The sequence below is a fragment of the Hyalella azteca genome, unplaced genomic scaffold (genome assembly GCF_000764305.2).
Source record: "Hyalella azteca isolate HAZT.00-mixed unplaced genomic scaffold, Hazt_2.0.2 contig8717, whole genome shotgun sequence".
Taxonomy (NCBI): domain Eukaryota; kingdom Metazoa; phylum Arthropoda; class Malacostraca; order Amphipoda; family Hyalellidae; genus Hyalella; species Hyalella azteca.
Window position 1 is genome coordinate 16,632 of NW_025938802.1, and position 16,411 is coordinate 33,042.

Consider the following 16,411-nt stretch of genomic DNA (forward strand, 5'->3'; position numbering starts at 1 on the left):
TCAGCCAGGATACAACACCACTGAACACGATAACAACGACATCAACATTAACTTTAGTGCCACCACCCAAGTTACGCGACGACTCATTAGTTAATTCCGGCTGAATTAAGGAGAGAGCTTCTTAAGTGCTAAGTTTCCATGAACGGTAGTACAAAGTCGACAATATTCTGTTAGAGTTTAGCATTTGTCATGTGTTCAATCCATTGTTAGAGTAAGGAGCTTGAACGAGTTTTTCGCTTGTAAAGACACCCGTCTTTAACATTAAAGACAGATGTGTCGAATGTTTAGTGACTGTAATTGGCGTTCCATCTCTGTTGCGTGGGCTTCGCTACTTTAAGAACTACTCGTGCTGGCAGAGGATGGACTGTTACATGATTATCAGTGGACGATGAAATTGCATTATAAATTCTGAGTGAAAATATATCGAGAAGAAATTTATAATAATGCAATGACAAAGAGAGAGGCATGCGGCGACGAACATCAGCACGGTCTGTGCTGACCAGCACCATCCCGGCTCCCAGTTCCACGTCACCTGCTACTTCTTTCTCAGCCACGTTCACCACCGCCGACAACTCGTCGACCATCGGCAATGTTCTTCACGACACAGAATTACAGCAGAATGCAAGTCCGTCTGTATCTCTGTCGTGCTTCACGTCAGCCAGTGACGTGGTTTTACCGAACACGTGTATCGGAGTTTTGTCGTGTGATGGCGACATAGTGACGACATCCGGAGTAGTGTTGCCTTTGTCTCCGGACTCTTCGGCTGAAGTGTCGTTTTCACCAGCGATCTCATTGACAGCCGCGACAGCATCTGCCGGCACCGGATCTTGTGTCACAGCTGATGCTTTTATCGTGACTAGAGACTGTGTATCTACCGTGCCAGGTACCTTAACATCTTTCAGCTTGGTAGACGACAGTGTCAACACTAGCAACAGTGAAAACCTAACTACAGTTCGTGTCTCCGATTCGGGGTGCGGACTCGTGGTTACCTCAGCTGCCGGAAGTGGCACAGGCATCGATTCTGGCGTCGGTGTGTCTGCCGTGGCAGCTTCTGTTGCTGTTAGCGTTGCCAGTTCAGACTGTAAGAGTAGCCAGCCACAAGGAGGCTATGCTAGTGACGTCGAACTCATGTCATACATCATCGAAGTTGCCGATCGCGCCCAAAGGTGAGCTTCGATACTTATTCATTATCATGATTCGATACCAAAGTTTGACAACTATGTACAATGTAATTGTAAAAGAGTTATTTAATAAAATCAACAGTATTGTGTTATGTGAGTGGGTTATTTGGCTGGGTGGAACTTTTATCGATTGTCGTTGCTAGCTCCGTGGTCGCTGGTTTATTTGCGAGATTCAACATACGCTCATCTTATCCCGGTGCAAATTAAGAATAGATTAGGACTGTTTACGACTTGTGTTGCGCTAATGAAAGCCTTCAAAATATGAAATAATATTTTAGGAAATTCGTGATTCTCATGTTGAATTTATTGAACAGCATTTGATCCTCAATATTTGTGGCATTTTCTTATAATTACGTGGAGGTATAGCCGCATGAATACAATTTTTTATTATTTGTATGGGACAATTTTTACGTTCGTTGATTGTCGCCTACGTTGGATTTAAGTAATAAGAACCGAGGGCTTGGCAAAAATTGAATAGACGTACGGTGCATAGAACTTATAGTTTAAACAAAGCCATAAATTTAAACACTGGCGACTGATTGAGTCGCCATTCCACTCAGTTTGCTACCTATCAGTGCAAACGACATTATGGTCAAAAATACATAATCACGCGTTTATGATTTACATAATAACGAATTTAAACATAACCGAATAATGTTCAAAGAGACATGAATCTTGCTGGGAAATTCTTATACTCTTATTATTTTTTATCTTATAATAATATAAAAATACTCGCAGCCGTGGCGTGCAGCAACGTGACAGCCGCTTGATGAGTCATTGTCGGCGCTTGAGGCAAGCGAACGCCGCCTCGAAAACTCTGTTGTTTTCAAAAGTTGTTAATTATTGTTGTTCAAGTATTAGCGATTAATGATGGATGCATTCCTTAAAGTTGTTGGGGATGAGTCGTGATGGTGGTGATGATAATGCTGAATAATAATGTTCGTAATAACAAGGTTACAATGTTTGCAGTCCGTCGCCAGGTTTAGACTAGAATGAGCTTCTCTGAGTGCTGTTCTCAGTAACATATTTAACTTCATGCATTCTATTATAGAAGTTCTCTTGCCAAAAGCTGTTTGAAGTTAACTTTCGTATGTTTATAGCGATGTTGATGTTGATAGTTCCGAAGTTCACCTTGGGCTTTGTCGGAGTAACCGCGATGGACAGATTGAGCAACAACAATGGGAAACCCTTCCAAACTTGTATGTTTCTCGTAAGCTTAGTGAAAATGCGTTCTCGCGAGAGTGCTAAGAACTTTATATAAGTTTGATCCTTACTGAACGCCTTAGATGCTGGTCCAAGTCCAGTCTAAGTCTGGGACGGTGACTCTCACCAGCCAATGGCTGAACTTTCTAATTCAGGCGTGTCAGTGGTACAAAAATATCGTTTGTAAAATAATCCTCTCGAGATGAGCATGGCATAATTTTCTTGCAATATTATCGTATCGCATGTTCGCTATAAACAAACCAGCCGGTAATTTGTAGCAACCGTTGTTGTAGGGTAGAATTTGAAGATTAAATGTGCTGCGTATATTTTTGTGCATTTTCGTCTGTCTCACGCTACCCCGCAGGTAGGAATTTTAACCTTTTTTTGTTTGCAGTGTCTGGTTATGTCAAATTTCTCTCTATATATACGGACGATTCGACAACACCGCAATTCTTGATCAAATTTTTGCGCATTCATCGATAAATGAGATTTGTACGCAGCAAAGTTGGCAAACTTCCTACTTCTTATACGGTTATTGTTTGTTCTGCGTCGATGAATTTCTGATTACAATCGTTGGCAATAATCACAGTGCAACACCCTCTGGTACCGAATTTAGGGTATCAGCAGTTTTTTTTACCCTGAACTCACAATGGTGAACACCGCTGAGGGGCTGCATCGTCAGCCTTCAGCTGCCCCAGTCTGAAGTCCCCGAAGAGCGCAACTTCAAACAAGTTGCATAATAAACTCGTCTGAACTTCGTTCCCGAACTTAGAACTTCGCCGCCTAGACGTGAGCTAAGGGAATGAATATTTCCATATAAAACTGGGTTTGGTGAACGGAAAACTTTAGTTTCTGGACTCATCACATGAATGAGCGCATGGGGACGTGTACGCAAAAGTAAAACTTACACCCTCAGTCCAGCAGTAACTCGAAATTCTGGTCCTAAAGTTAATTTGCCGATGTAAGCATGGAACGCGGAGTCTGCATCGCGCAGTACCATTTTGGTGGACAATATATATGCTTGTTAAAATTTATTAATTTTCCTGTATATTAGTAGGGGGTTCCACTGAATTTTCCCCTTGAGAATCTCGTTATCTTGTTATCAGAAATTTAAATTATAATAATAACGGACACCGATAAGGAATTACTAAGCGGAAATAAAATACGCCTGTAAAATTTGCGCTATCACGTGCTAATGTTATTTTTAGGCGACACGCTATTTATTCATAGCATTTCCGCGTTTCAGTTTCTTTCTCTTCTCCATGACATTTCCCGGGAAGGCCTCAAATTGCACGAGAGTTTGAACTGTCAACGACGGTCCTCGAGCTCTGAATATTCGAGTGTTTTTCTTTTCAGGAATTTGTTGAAGGAGCTATGTCAGTCTGGCACCTACCGCCCTTTCGTGGCAGTCCCTCCGAACTGGGAATACAGTTTTTTTGCATAAGCATAGCGGTCTCAGCGGGTACGGTTTTGCATGATGCGACTCTCCGGAACCCCATGCTTTTGCGTCGTCGCGCCGCGCCAAACTCAATTTGTGCTCGTGGCGAAGGAGGGAGCGTTAAATTCGGGGGAGCAAGCATCACTACACTGGCGAGAAGGTGCCTCTTTTCTGGGAGCGCGCATCCCTTCATATTTGCGTGTAGGCCTTCCAGTTTAGCTATCCATATGGCGCAGGCATCTTAGTACGTTCATTTTCGTTGTCTCGTTGAATATTGATGTTGATTCAAATGATTCCACCTTATTTCCCTGTAACGATTTTATTTCTTTCTTTGAACTTCATTAATTCCGTAAATGGAAAGAAGATTGACGCACATTTTATTCATTTTATGGCCCACATTTTGAAAATCTACCGGTAGACTGTTGCAATCATAGAGTTACCGATGATTACAGCTCCTCACTATATAAAAAATAATAATTTTAAATTAAATCCTGAAAAAATGACGTGGGTTTTGGGACCTTGATGAAGATTGGAGTAGATCGAGCATGTGTGCCATGCAGTTGCCCAAATATGCATAATAGGCACCATACAAGGGATTATATTTGCCTCAACGACAGTTGGAAACTGAAGTAACGATCATCTCTTAACTTCCGATTGTCGTACCCGTAGGTGTAAAAAATTATCTCTTCTGTGCCTGGCTATAGACCTCAAAAGTACGAATCCGGAATTGAACGGATCCGTGTCTATAAATGTTTGATATTTCCTCAGTGAAATACAGATCTACAGAGGGAAAGTATCTATAGACTTCTTACGGACTAAATTTGGTTTTAATCCTTGTCATGAATGATGGGAATTAATGAATGCTGTGAAATTATCTACGGTTAGTTTATAACTAGTGAATGAAAGTATTTTTTTTATTAGTGCACTCGTTAAGAAACTAGAGTCGGCCCTGGCTGTCGTCTTGCAACTGTGACTAGACTAAGAGTTTGCCTGTAGTAGGCTACTAATGACTATGAAAATATTATAGAAGCTTTGTGTTTCGGCTACAAGAAAATTTCCGCCAATATTATTTGAAATCTTTTTATCTAAAAATCTCTTCAATTGCAACGTGTCTACCTCATTACACCCAATCAGCATGCGAGCTCGTCGAGAAAGACTCGGTTTTAAAGCTCGTGTTTTTGGCACCTAATTGAAATTCTTTCGTAGTAACAGAAGTTAGCTTGCCTTTATAAAACTTGCATTCGAGTGTCTTCACATTACTTAATTAACTACCTAAATTAAACTTCACGAAAATCTTTTAAGACGAAACAAAGCTTAGTCGAAGCTTGCGTAAAGACGAGAGGAGAAGTTGGATTGTTAGACTCAAAAATGCTTGCTCCAGAAATCCTGCATAGAAGAGAGAAACCTTACCGCTTGCTTCAAATATATACCTTAACAAAGCTGCTCGTGCCTTTATTTCTGCAGTTGGCATGCAAATTTCCTCGAATAAAATATCATGGTTGATTATGCTGTTCTCATTTTAAGTAATATTTAATGTCTTCAATTGTTAAACATTTGAAAAATTACACAGCTAATTTTTTTTAAATTATCCATCCGGTCCTGCGTCAAGTGCAACACAGAAGAAGTAGTGCTACTGTTTACAGAAGAGATGCTGCTCCAGTTTAAGCTAGAACTAAGTCATTTGTGTGCTGTAGGTGTAGCACTATCATTGGTAAGTTTCTCCTTGCTTAAACCTCGATTATTGTGAATGTATCATAATTGGTGTTATTTGTTTTACACAAAAGTTTGCTTATTTCTCTGTTGCTACGTGGTGCATGCTTTTCACTTCTTTACACCTTGACATAACCCCCTAAATTTAGGGCTAATGGAATCTGTTGTTTTTCGAAATGGATATTCAGAAGGCAAGGTAATTTTCGCTAATTGAAGGACCAGTCTAGGGTCCTCTGATATACGAAGCTTACTTCTTGGACTCGAGTTTACGATGGCTTAAATAATTATAAGATCACTTGATGACTTGAATGATTTGACTTAGCGCTGATTTTAAACCCTTTACCGCCTGACATGAGTAACCGGAGCAATATTGTCACACAAGGCTACCTAAAAAGGATACGTTCTAGTGAGCGCAAAATGACTTGCACTGATGTTTGCCGTCACGTACAACTTTAAAATGTTCTCTGTTGCGTACAAACGTCCTCAGTGTTCTGCACTCAATAGTTTACGTATAATTTAACACTTCTTTAAGTTGAAAGTTATGTTCCCGGAGACTGACATACGACGGCTGAGGGTTAAGAGAAAGAATTTCGACATCAGACTGAACCTGACGATCAGGCTGGTCGTGACGATCAGACTGATCCTGATTATCAGCGCGATCCTGACGATCAGGCTGATCCGACTTGTGCAAGTTATACAACCTTTTCGTCCACAGAGCGCATCAGAAGGAACGTATGTGGACCTATTTAAAGTAAATAAGGCCTGCTCTTCAATAAGTTAAACTATAAATATTGATGTCAGACTAATACTTATGCTTGTGAAGAAATTATCATTTCCATTCATTTGGTAATCAATCGCTCGGTCTGCCTCACCCAGTATGTGGCCTCTCCAGCCTGCTGATGTCTGAAAGCGGTGGCTAAGATCTTGATTTATTTGGAGTGAAAGATACGTATTGTATGCTGTGGGATTTGATTCCTAGCATTTCCATCGGACTTTCTGAGGAAAATTTTGGTACAGGATAGTATTGGTTATAATTCAGTAGACTTAGGAGTGACGCAAACATCTTTTTTTTTTTCAAATATTTGGAATATTCGAAATGGAAGAAAACGCGAGTTTCAACTTTACGTACAAAGGTTAGAAATCTGTTATAACTCCTAACCCGTGATTTCTTACCGTATCTCCTAACTTCTAACACTTAGAAGTCACTCGTTTTGTACAATCCTCACTATTTATGAGCGTTGTCTTTAAAGTTCACCTTTAAAGACAACGTTCTTTAAAGTATAATAATTATTCATGGTTTAGCCAGAAGGAATCTTGTAAGGTAGTCTTCGCTGTAGATAGTTTGCAGCGTTGGGATAGAAAACGTGCGCGAACGACCCAAAATAAGTTCCGGGCGATACGATACGTACGATACGATTTTCCTTCTTACGATAAGTTCCGGGCGATTTTCTGTTGATGTATTTCTTCTTTTGCTTTTAATATCGGACTTCGTTCGATCAATTATAACAGTGGTTCGCAAACTAGAATTGAGTTAAAATTGTTGATGGAGGTTGATCGGGGAAAATATCTGCTGCGTCGTAATTTCGCGATACATGATGTTAATTACTTCTGAGAGCTGGACACTAGCGTGTCATTATTTGTTATTTTAATTTATTGTGGCATGTTAGATTGAGTAAGGAGATTAATTTTAATATTTCGCCGTCTATAATTCAGACGGCGATTTGGGCAGAAATAGAATTACTGTTGCTAAGTAAATCAGCTCCTGAAAAAACAAAGCCAAATCGTTTAAGAAAGCTTGAAAAGAGCTCACTCGCAATTTATAATTTTCTTCTTACTAACGGGATTCGTAATAGCGGCATGACCGATCGCGAGCAAGACCGGGCTGAACTTTTAGTTCTTCCTAAGATTCAGCAGAGGAAAATTGTACGCAATACTAGTTATACAATAGACGAAATTTTTTTTCTTATCCTACATTAGATTACATCTGCAACAGAAGATTACTTGCGCTCCAAGTTACACAAATCTGCTGTAGGTAATCGGATCGCATGCTCTGTGGTAACCTGAAAATCACAAAGGTGATCGGATTTGTACTTTACAGAGGAAAAGTTTCGCCGTCAAATGAGAGTAAAGGCACGTGGATTTCACCCTTAGTAAAAGAAATGATTGAGGCTATGTCTAAATAGCGATGCACATTTGGCCTTGGTGTGGGTCATCTTGACCCACTTGGGCTCGGCAAAAAAGCGATTCAGTGCTACGAGCAGAAAGAGTCACAATTTGGACAATAACCCATTCATTTTTATGACAGCAAATGGCCTATTCTTGCGCAGGCCTACCAGATTGATTCAGTTTGGATGGAGGAGGACGGTAATCAGCCTTTGTAAGAGGATGAGGACTCGCGCTCTCTCTTCTAATCTAATTGCATGTCATGATTACATCCTCATCACCACTCAAGTGATTGTTCGAGGTTTTCATCACGAGCTTCTGTCTCAAGTTGGGCGTCTTCCCAGCCCGCGGTTTCCGCAGGTTGAGGCCTGAGCAGACAAATTGGATGGCAAGTGGAAAACCTTTCGTCTTAGCGGTAGAGCAGGTCGGGTTTTTCATTTTTGCACTACTTTTGGTCAAAATAGGGGAAGGGGGGGGGGGAGAAGTGACTTGAATTATCAATTAGGGACCATTAGTGGCTCGAAGATAAAAAGCATTTACTTTCATTTACTTCAGAAATGTACTCAGGTATTTGGACTTTACCAATGAAATTTATTTGACAATGTGAGCAATTCAATCATCACCTTCTGATCTATAATATGATTAATTACACTACGAGGAAATATTCTATAATTGAGGACTTCATTTATATTTCAAATTTTCAAACATTTCCTAATGCCATCCTGCTAAGAAAGTCTCCACGAGCGCTGGAAGTTTCCTCCAAGAATTACGTAGCTGAAGACCAGAGGAAAAAACTGCTCTGTCAGCAAAGGGCTTGATGGAAAGACGGATTCCCGGCATCTTGTTTGATTCCAGGACCGGCGGAGCTTGCAGCCAGCATCGAGTTTTTGGTTCAGCTTCTTGGTCGTAATGAAAAAATTCACTCGTCGTGATCGTCATTTTTTTGCTGTTTGATAAAAAGGTTTATTGTATGCATTGAAGATTCAAGTCAGGCCTTACATTCTCCAATGAATTATAAGGCACCGAGAAAATGACAGATTTTCACTTTTGGCGAGACGTTGCACTCTTGAGTGCTGGAGGAAACGTGCTTGCCGCTGCCGTGTTCAATGGGCAAGTTCTGTCTACCTCAATTCGCCTTCAATAAGTCCGATATAAAAACTCGGGTAAAGCCGATTGTTCTTGAAGAAAAATTCTCTATTCTGCTTGCGATTAATTCATTAGCTAATAGATAAACAATGCAGTTTAATAGAAAATTGGTATTGTAGGTTTGGTTCAAGTAGGTTGTAGGTTTGGTTACGACTTCAAGTAGCGTGTAGTTCTGGTCACGACGTACGCGTAGCGAAGAATGGGTGACATGTCCTGCAAGTACATTGCCGGAGCTCCAGAAACTTTCATTGCGCCCTCTAGGGTCACGACAACGATGTGCTGAAACGACTCAGGATCTTGTACTGCATTTTGATGTCTCGCTGTGTTGTTGCAGCGGTCATTGCATGGTTTTTAGTGCGTATAGCGGCAATTGCATGGCTCTGAGTGCGTATAAAGCGGTCATTGCAGGCACAGCTTTTACGTATTTTTGATAAACATTTCATGATTTATATTTTAATTTAAATGTTGAATTCTTGTCTATTCATGGATGGCAACTAACGGTGTTATTGGCTCGGTTGGGATATACAAGTCTTCTATTCACATCATTTAATGTACACTGCCGCAAGTTGAGGAAATGACATATAAAATATGTTGAGATTATCTGTGGCACATCTTCCAAGCACATCTGCCAGAAAGATGCACAAGCAAGCACATAGTCGGGAAGCAAGCACATCTTCCCGACGAGATGCTCCGCAGACATGCAACCAGGTTGATGAAGTTTGGCGCTTGCAAAATTTAAATTACTACCTTGCAAAAACTAAGAGAAATTGAGGGCTTTTGTCGCAATTCTTCGTTCGCCATATAAGGTTCCAGAAAATGAAAAAAATTTCTTGCGATGAGGCGGAACATTTTTGCAGTTTTGTAAAAAATTCTCAAGCCGCCCTGAAGTTCAGAGCTGAGCGTCTTGGCCGGGCGACGATGGATGAGGTCGGCAACAAAGTGAAATTTTCTATATTACCTAGCGTATGGTTGAGCAGCCGTTGACGTCATGCTCTTATTAATAACGCAATTATTATTGACACGTCTGTCCTTAATAATTGAGCTCGTGATCACTGAAGTGAGAGTTGAAGAAAATGAAAGGTATCGACAAATAACCTCTTGATGATAATGGTCGCTAGATGCGAAACTTGGGCATTCAAGTGAGCGTGCGTTTGGTAGGTCGTTGCTTATCGCCCCCAGTATAACGAGATAAAAATTTCGTCGTAAGAACGCAACTGCAGGAACAACTGCAAGAACTGTAAACGGAAAATGCTCGGCTGCACATTGCCTGCTCTGAACTGAACTCGGCATGCATATTTTTGGCCATGTCGTCGTTGCTGGGCTTTAAAGAGTCGAATTTGTGCGGCATCACATCGGATCTTATTTGACTGTCAGGGCAGCGCGTTTTCGAACTTCTTTTAATTTCGAACTTCTTTTATTTTAAAGTTTAATTGAGTATATTAAACTTTTATTGCATCTCTCACGTTGCGAGGTTTTATCTGTTTTCATTGCATGGTTAATCTATTTGTTGACAGAGAGAATAAAATTCGTTACTCACTGGAAAAATGTAATTAATGGCCATATCTCTGCCTTTTCAATAATTTGATAATCCCAATACAAATCACCGGCTATTAAGTGACAGATGATGTATAGCCGACGGGAAACCTGCTTTAAAACATCTTCTATTCTAAATGAAAGAGAAACCTAGGCCGATTTTTAAATTTTCCTGCTTGGCCGTCTACCGCCATCGTCCACAGACCTGGTAGTCCCAACTCACTTTTCAATCTGTTTTTATGGCTCAGGCTTCCTATGCTGCTTTACCTTTCATCTCGACGCGAGGGTGGAAATACGCTGGGAACCTGGAGAAATCTTGAATTTCTTCGCCTGGTTAAGGCAGAAAACATTTTTGCGTCTTGTGTGTGTCTGTTTTTTTTCTCGAGGCACTTTGCTGTTCCTGTGTTGCTCTTCTTTTTCTGAAACCTATACGTTCTTGTTCCACTGAATCTCCGAACCTTGTTTATCTATTGCTGAAACCTTGTTTATTCATTGCTGAAATCTTGTTGAATTACATGCTGAAACCTTGTTTATCCTTTGCTGAAACCTTGTTTATCCTTTGCTGAAACCTTGTTTATTCACTGCTAAAACCTTGATGATTATTTCCTGAAACCTTTTTTGATGCTTGGTTTTCTAAGACATATCTAAGACTTTGTTGTTTATTTGTTGAAATTATGTTGATTACTTGCTGAAACCTTGTTGATTCTTTGCTGAAACCTTATTAATTTTTTGCAGAAGCCTTATTTATTCATATCTAAAAATTTGCTGATTTTTAGCTGAAACCCTGTTGATTCTTTGCTGAAATCTTGTTAATTTTTTCCTGAAAACTTCGACGATTTGATGAAACTAATTGTATGGTTTACTGAAAACTTGTTGCTGTTTTTTTTGCGGAAACTTGTCGATTCTCTGCTGTAACCTAGTGGATTCTTTGCTGAAACCTTTTTGAATTTAATGATGTCTAGTTGATTCGTTATTTAAACTTTTGATGTTTGCTGAAAACTTATTGATTCATTGCTGGAACCTTGATGGTTTTGTGAAAATTGTTGATTCTGTACCGAAATCCTGCTGATGCTTTGCTAAAACTATTGATTGTTTACTGAATTTTTTTTTTTGCTGAAACTCTGTTGCTTTTTTGCTTAAACCTTCTTAATTCTTTGCTGAAAGTCTCTTGATATTTTGCTTATACTCGGATAATGCTTACTGCTGAATTGAATGAAGCTCTACTGAACCCAGCAATTTTTTTGTTGAAATCTGTCCCTAACACTTTGCCTTGACTGCTGTGGCTTTGTAGGCGTTGATAAAGGAATAACTAATTAATGTCTGCACTAATTTTTATGGGACTTTGGCGCAATTGAAACTATTATTAATGTTGTTTTATCAGAACCTCGTCAAAAACGCCCAATAACCAATTTGATTACTAATGGGTGATTCATGAAAATTTCCTGTTTTGTATTTACGTATACAAAACAGGAAGCAGCCAGATTTTGTAGGAAAAGGGCGGGGTGTGTTTCATATGAAAGGCAAGGTTATGAAGTTTTGTGTCCTGCCTAGTCAGTTGCCACCATTGGACAAGTGAGCAGCGTACGTTTTGCTTCCGTGGCGTACTTTTCTGTCCGTCCCATTATCGCTACCTACTCTACGAGAATTCCGTATACTCGGTCCCGTATTCATCCTTCTCTGGTCGGGTTCCTGATCGAAAATCAATTTCTACGTGGGTGAACATATTTAGGGCAACTGGTAGTGTGAATACAAAGAGTCTGGAGGTCAGCGGACTGCCACAACACGCGAAAATGTAGTTAGAGAGGCGTTTCTGAGTTTTCCGCACTTGCTGGCACAACATTTTGTAGAGCGCCTCATCTCCTTGGGAGGTGATCTTCTTTGGTCGGCCCGATCCCCCGATTTGGCTCCTTGTAATTTTTTTATGGGGTAATCTTAAAAATAAATTGTTTACATTTACTGTCCGAGGACCCTACCTCATTTCAAGAATAACGTACGCCTAGCCATCTTTAACATACCCGTCAGGATTCCCCCTGCGGGTTGAACGGAACTTCAAAAATCGACTAACTTAATGCATTGAAGTAGGGGGCCGTCATTTGCCCGATGTCATCTCTATTACTAAATGATACAAAAATTCTGATAATTTATTTTTCAACAAAATTTATTAAACTAATATCTTAACAAGTAATTTTTTTCTTGAGCTTTCAAATCAGGAAGTTTCCGTGAATCCCCCTGTAATATGAGGAGTTTCTCCAGCAAGCCCTACACAATTCAGGCTCTATAATTCCAAGACCAGTCAGAGTTCTTCATCCTTCTTAAAAAAACAGACTGGCACCAACACGCGTCACACTCCTTCATCTTTCCTACGCCTTAAAAACTGACTGGCACCAACACGCGTCACACTCCTTCATCTTTCCTACGCCTTAAAAACTGACTGGCACCAACACGCGTCACACTCCTTCATCTTTCTTACGCTTTAAAAAAACTAACTGTCACCAGCATTAGTCACTCTCCTTCATCCAACTTTCACTCTGAACGGAGAAGCATGGCTGTCACTGAGAAAAGCAATGCTTCATCCAACTTCTACTACGGACAGAGAAGCTTGGCTGTCGCAAAGGCAACCCTTACTTTTTCATCCAACTCCCACTTCGGACTATATAGGTAGTATTGCTGGCACAAAGAAAAGCCATACTTCTTTATCCAACTCTCACTCTTGACAGAGAAGGACAGCTGTCACAAAGAAAATCCATGCTTCATATCCAACTCTCACTTCGGACTAAGAAGCATGACTGGCCCCATGTAAAGCCACACTCCTTATCCAGCTCTCACCTTGGACAGAAAAAAACATGGCTGCTGTCACCAAAAAGAGGTACACTCTGTCATCCGACTCCCACTCCGGACAGAGAAGCATAGCTGTCACTAAAACGAGCTTCGCTCCTTCGTCCAACTCCGCTCCCTCGACAGAGAAGCATGTCCTTATTTATCGTCCGCACTTCGTCGCTCTCCCCATGCAGATGATGCGAAAATTTCTGCCATCAATCACCTATCTCTGCTAGTTTCATTTTCTTTTCCTCTCTCCCGACGGAAGCCCGCACATACAAATAGGAGGGCAATCGGTTTTTCGTTCATCGTTACGTTGGCCGTTAATCTCGGCATCATTTCCTCGTGTCCTCTCTCATGAAAAAACAGTTTCTTTCTACCAGGGAAAATATAATTTAATTAGCTTATTTTATATTGCATTCCCATGTGGGAAACTTTCGCTGATTTTAAGCGACTCGACATAAAGCTCGATGGTTATTGTTTCTTAATGAGTTTCCCTTTGCACTTCGCTCATAACTTTGAAACTTCCGTGAAGTTGCTAAAAAGTCGAAGAAGAGGACGACTCGTTTCATTATGAGTTTCGATGTACGCTTCGGCCATAACTTGGACATTTCCTCGGGACTGCTTTGAGATCAAGTGGAGGACAGTCATTGTTTCATCGGCCGTCAGAAAGTCTCGTGTTCAGCAGACCGTCTCCAATAGCCGCTGTCGGCGAACAGAGCCAAAAGTTTGCCGCTTTTTCCAGTATCGTTCGTCAATTGTGACCCCGTCTTCTAGACAAAGACACAGAGCTTGATCAAAGACAAAAGTTGTTGCTTTCACACAAATGTTAAAGAGCTGAAATGTTTTTCTTGAACACAAACGGTATACGTCTTGTTGGTTGTACTGCTTTGTGCACCAGTTTGTATCTCTGCACATGAGATCGGATCGTGTTTTCAACTAGAACTGTACTCCTTTATCGAAACCAGAAGGGGTGTCATCTTTTCTACAAAATCGTTATAATAGAAACAAGAAATTTATCAATTACTTTGGTAGAATTAGAGTTGAATAGACGCCCAGTATATTTCTTAATGTTCTCATATCTTTGATAATTTGATAACGATGAGGCTCTCGACAGAAACCAATTTATATTAAGTAGTCTCGGGCACACGGGAATAGAAAACGCCGTTGATATACAGCGAAGAAAAGCACGTGATTAAATTATCAATGAACTCTATTCAAATTTCTTTATCAGCAGTTACAAAATTCAGTAGGCAATGACGATCCAAAAAATTCCTGGAAACTCTTTCCGTTAGAAAATGTGCATTTGCTGTTGAAATTTGCAAAGGTTTTGAAGTAGGCTACGGTTTGCGAATAAACTTATCACCATTAAGTAATATGGAATGTTGCTCATTGGCAATATTCCACCGTGGCTGTGCCTAGAGTAATAGAAATATGCGCCTTGAACTTCAGCCTTCTTTTCAGTTAGCCATCATTTCGGCCATCTCTCAAACAACGAGGTCATTTGGACCAGTTTTCCCATAATAGATGGGCGCTCCAGAAGATGGTTGACTGCTTTCCGATGGGGGCACTGCGAGGGAGAAACATTTGAGGCTTCCAAACGGCCTTGCTTTCGAAGTGTTGGTTTACGTTTTTTCTCACGACACCGACTGCTTTTGACATCTTTAACTCTTGAGTAAACATTTGCTAAAATTTCATGAGGTCAACTCGTTTGAAATCAATCTTTAATGAACCCTACTTTTCATCACACTTATAATGTGCCATAGTCCATTACTGTAATGCTAACGGATAAGTAACAATCGTAAATAACGGGCGACAAATTCTAATGACAGCATGAAACTTATTCGTAATTAACGGTAATAATTAATGAAGCAATCAACTTTTCAACTTTAGTATTTCTCGCAATCCTGAGATTCCGTCGTGGGACTATTTTATGAATCGCGGAGCGACGGACTAGTGCGAGCGCTTCCAATATTGTCAAGAGTTTTTTGTTTCAGAGACTCCGTTGTTGTGTGGATTTTTCACGCTTTCCCGATAGAGGGAGCGTGACACCTGAGGGGAAAAACGGGCAGTCGCTTGTGTCTCTGAAAACTTCAGACCTGCTGTTTTTAGGAACTTGATATAACTACAGTTGTATGGCAAAGCTCGACAAAACTTTTTCTGCAAAATCTATTCTAAACTTTGCATCAATCTCTGAAAAAATATATATCATGTGTAAGATATCGTGGTCTCGTGCCTTTGTTTTCTGTGAGACCCGAAAACGTGCATAAATTATTTTAAAGATATCCTAATTATTTAAAATATACACTAATAAAATTATAGTTTAACAGTTTTATAGCGGGCAAATTACAGAAATTTACAGAAATTAAAATTTCAGAAAAAAGTAAAATACAGTTAGAAGAATTACGCAAAACATTTACTCGTATGTATTTTAAAAAAATTTACATAATGGAGGTTTAAATAGAACTTGAAGAATTTATTACATGTGGTCATTACACGAAACATTTTCTCAATAATTAAATTTGAAATTATGCAAATTAATAAATTATTAACATCAACATTTAATTATATTCAATCGGGTTACCTTAAATAATTAAATATATATTGCTACTTCCGCCTTTAAAAAAATTGCGAAAAGGTCGTCAATTTCATCATCCGAGTCAAAACTTTCATTTAAATGCTTAGATTTTAATTTTTGGACATGGAAGGTGGTGATGCTAATGCTATGGATGGAACGACGGTCAGATAATTAGTGCTTGGCCGAGGCGTGATAAGGAAGCCTCAAACGCAAACCAGAAGCCGTGGTAGTGGTTTTTGTGAGGCGATTTAAAGTGACCATAAATGTTAATTTGCCCGTGAGATGGTTAATGATTAGATGCATGTAGGGCTGGTGTTCGGGTTCATTAGTCTGTTGTGAGGCTGCTTCTAAATTTTCGAGATCATACAGATCACAGCTGAGTAAATTGATTGTCATTGAAAAAAAACTCGTGTTGTTCCTCGCCATTGCAATTGTAATCCACTCGGAGATACCTCATCGCAGTCTCGCAGCCTTGAAATACGAGCATCGTTGTATCTTGTCGAATCCATTTTGCTTCTTTTGTTGGTCTCGGCTGGAATCTTAACTGAGCACATTACGCATTGTAGGAGACCAGCAACGAGTTGCTCTATACTCCGACGCCAGAAGTAAATACGCCGGCGCTCAGAATTTGTGGATGGAGGG

At 40.1% G+C, this 16,411-nt stretch overlaps 1 protein-coding gene across 1 annotated transcript in view; it reads left to right on the top strand.

Moving 5' to 3' along the window:
* The first annotated feature begins 465 nt into the window (after positions 1-465).
* LOC125178299 overlaps positions 466-16,411 on the top strand; it is an 80,689-nt gene continuing 64,743 nt past the window's right edge. The window contains exon 1 of the mRNA XM_047881724.1: positions 466-1,166. Within this exon, the coding sequence (XP_047737680.1) occupies positions 466-1,166 (701 nt within the window). The remainder of the gene's footprint in view (positions 1,167-16,411) is intronic.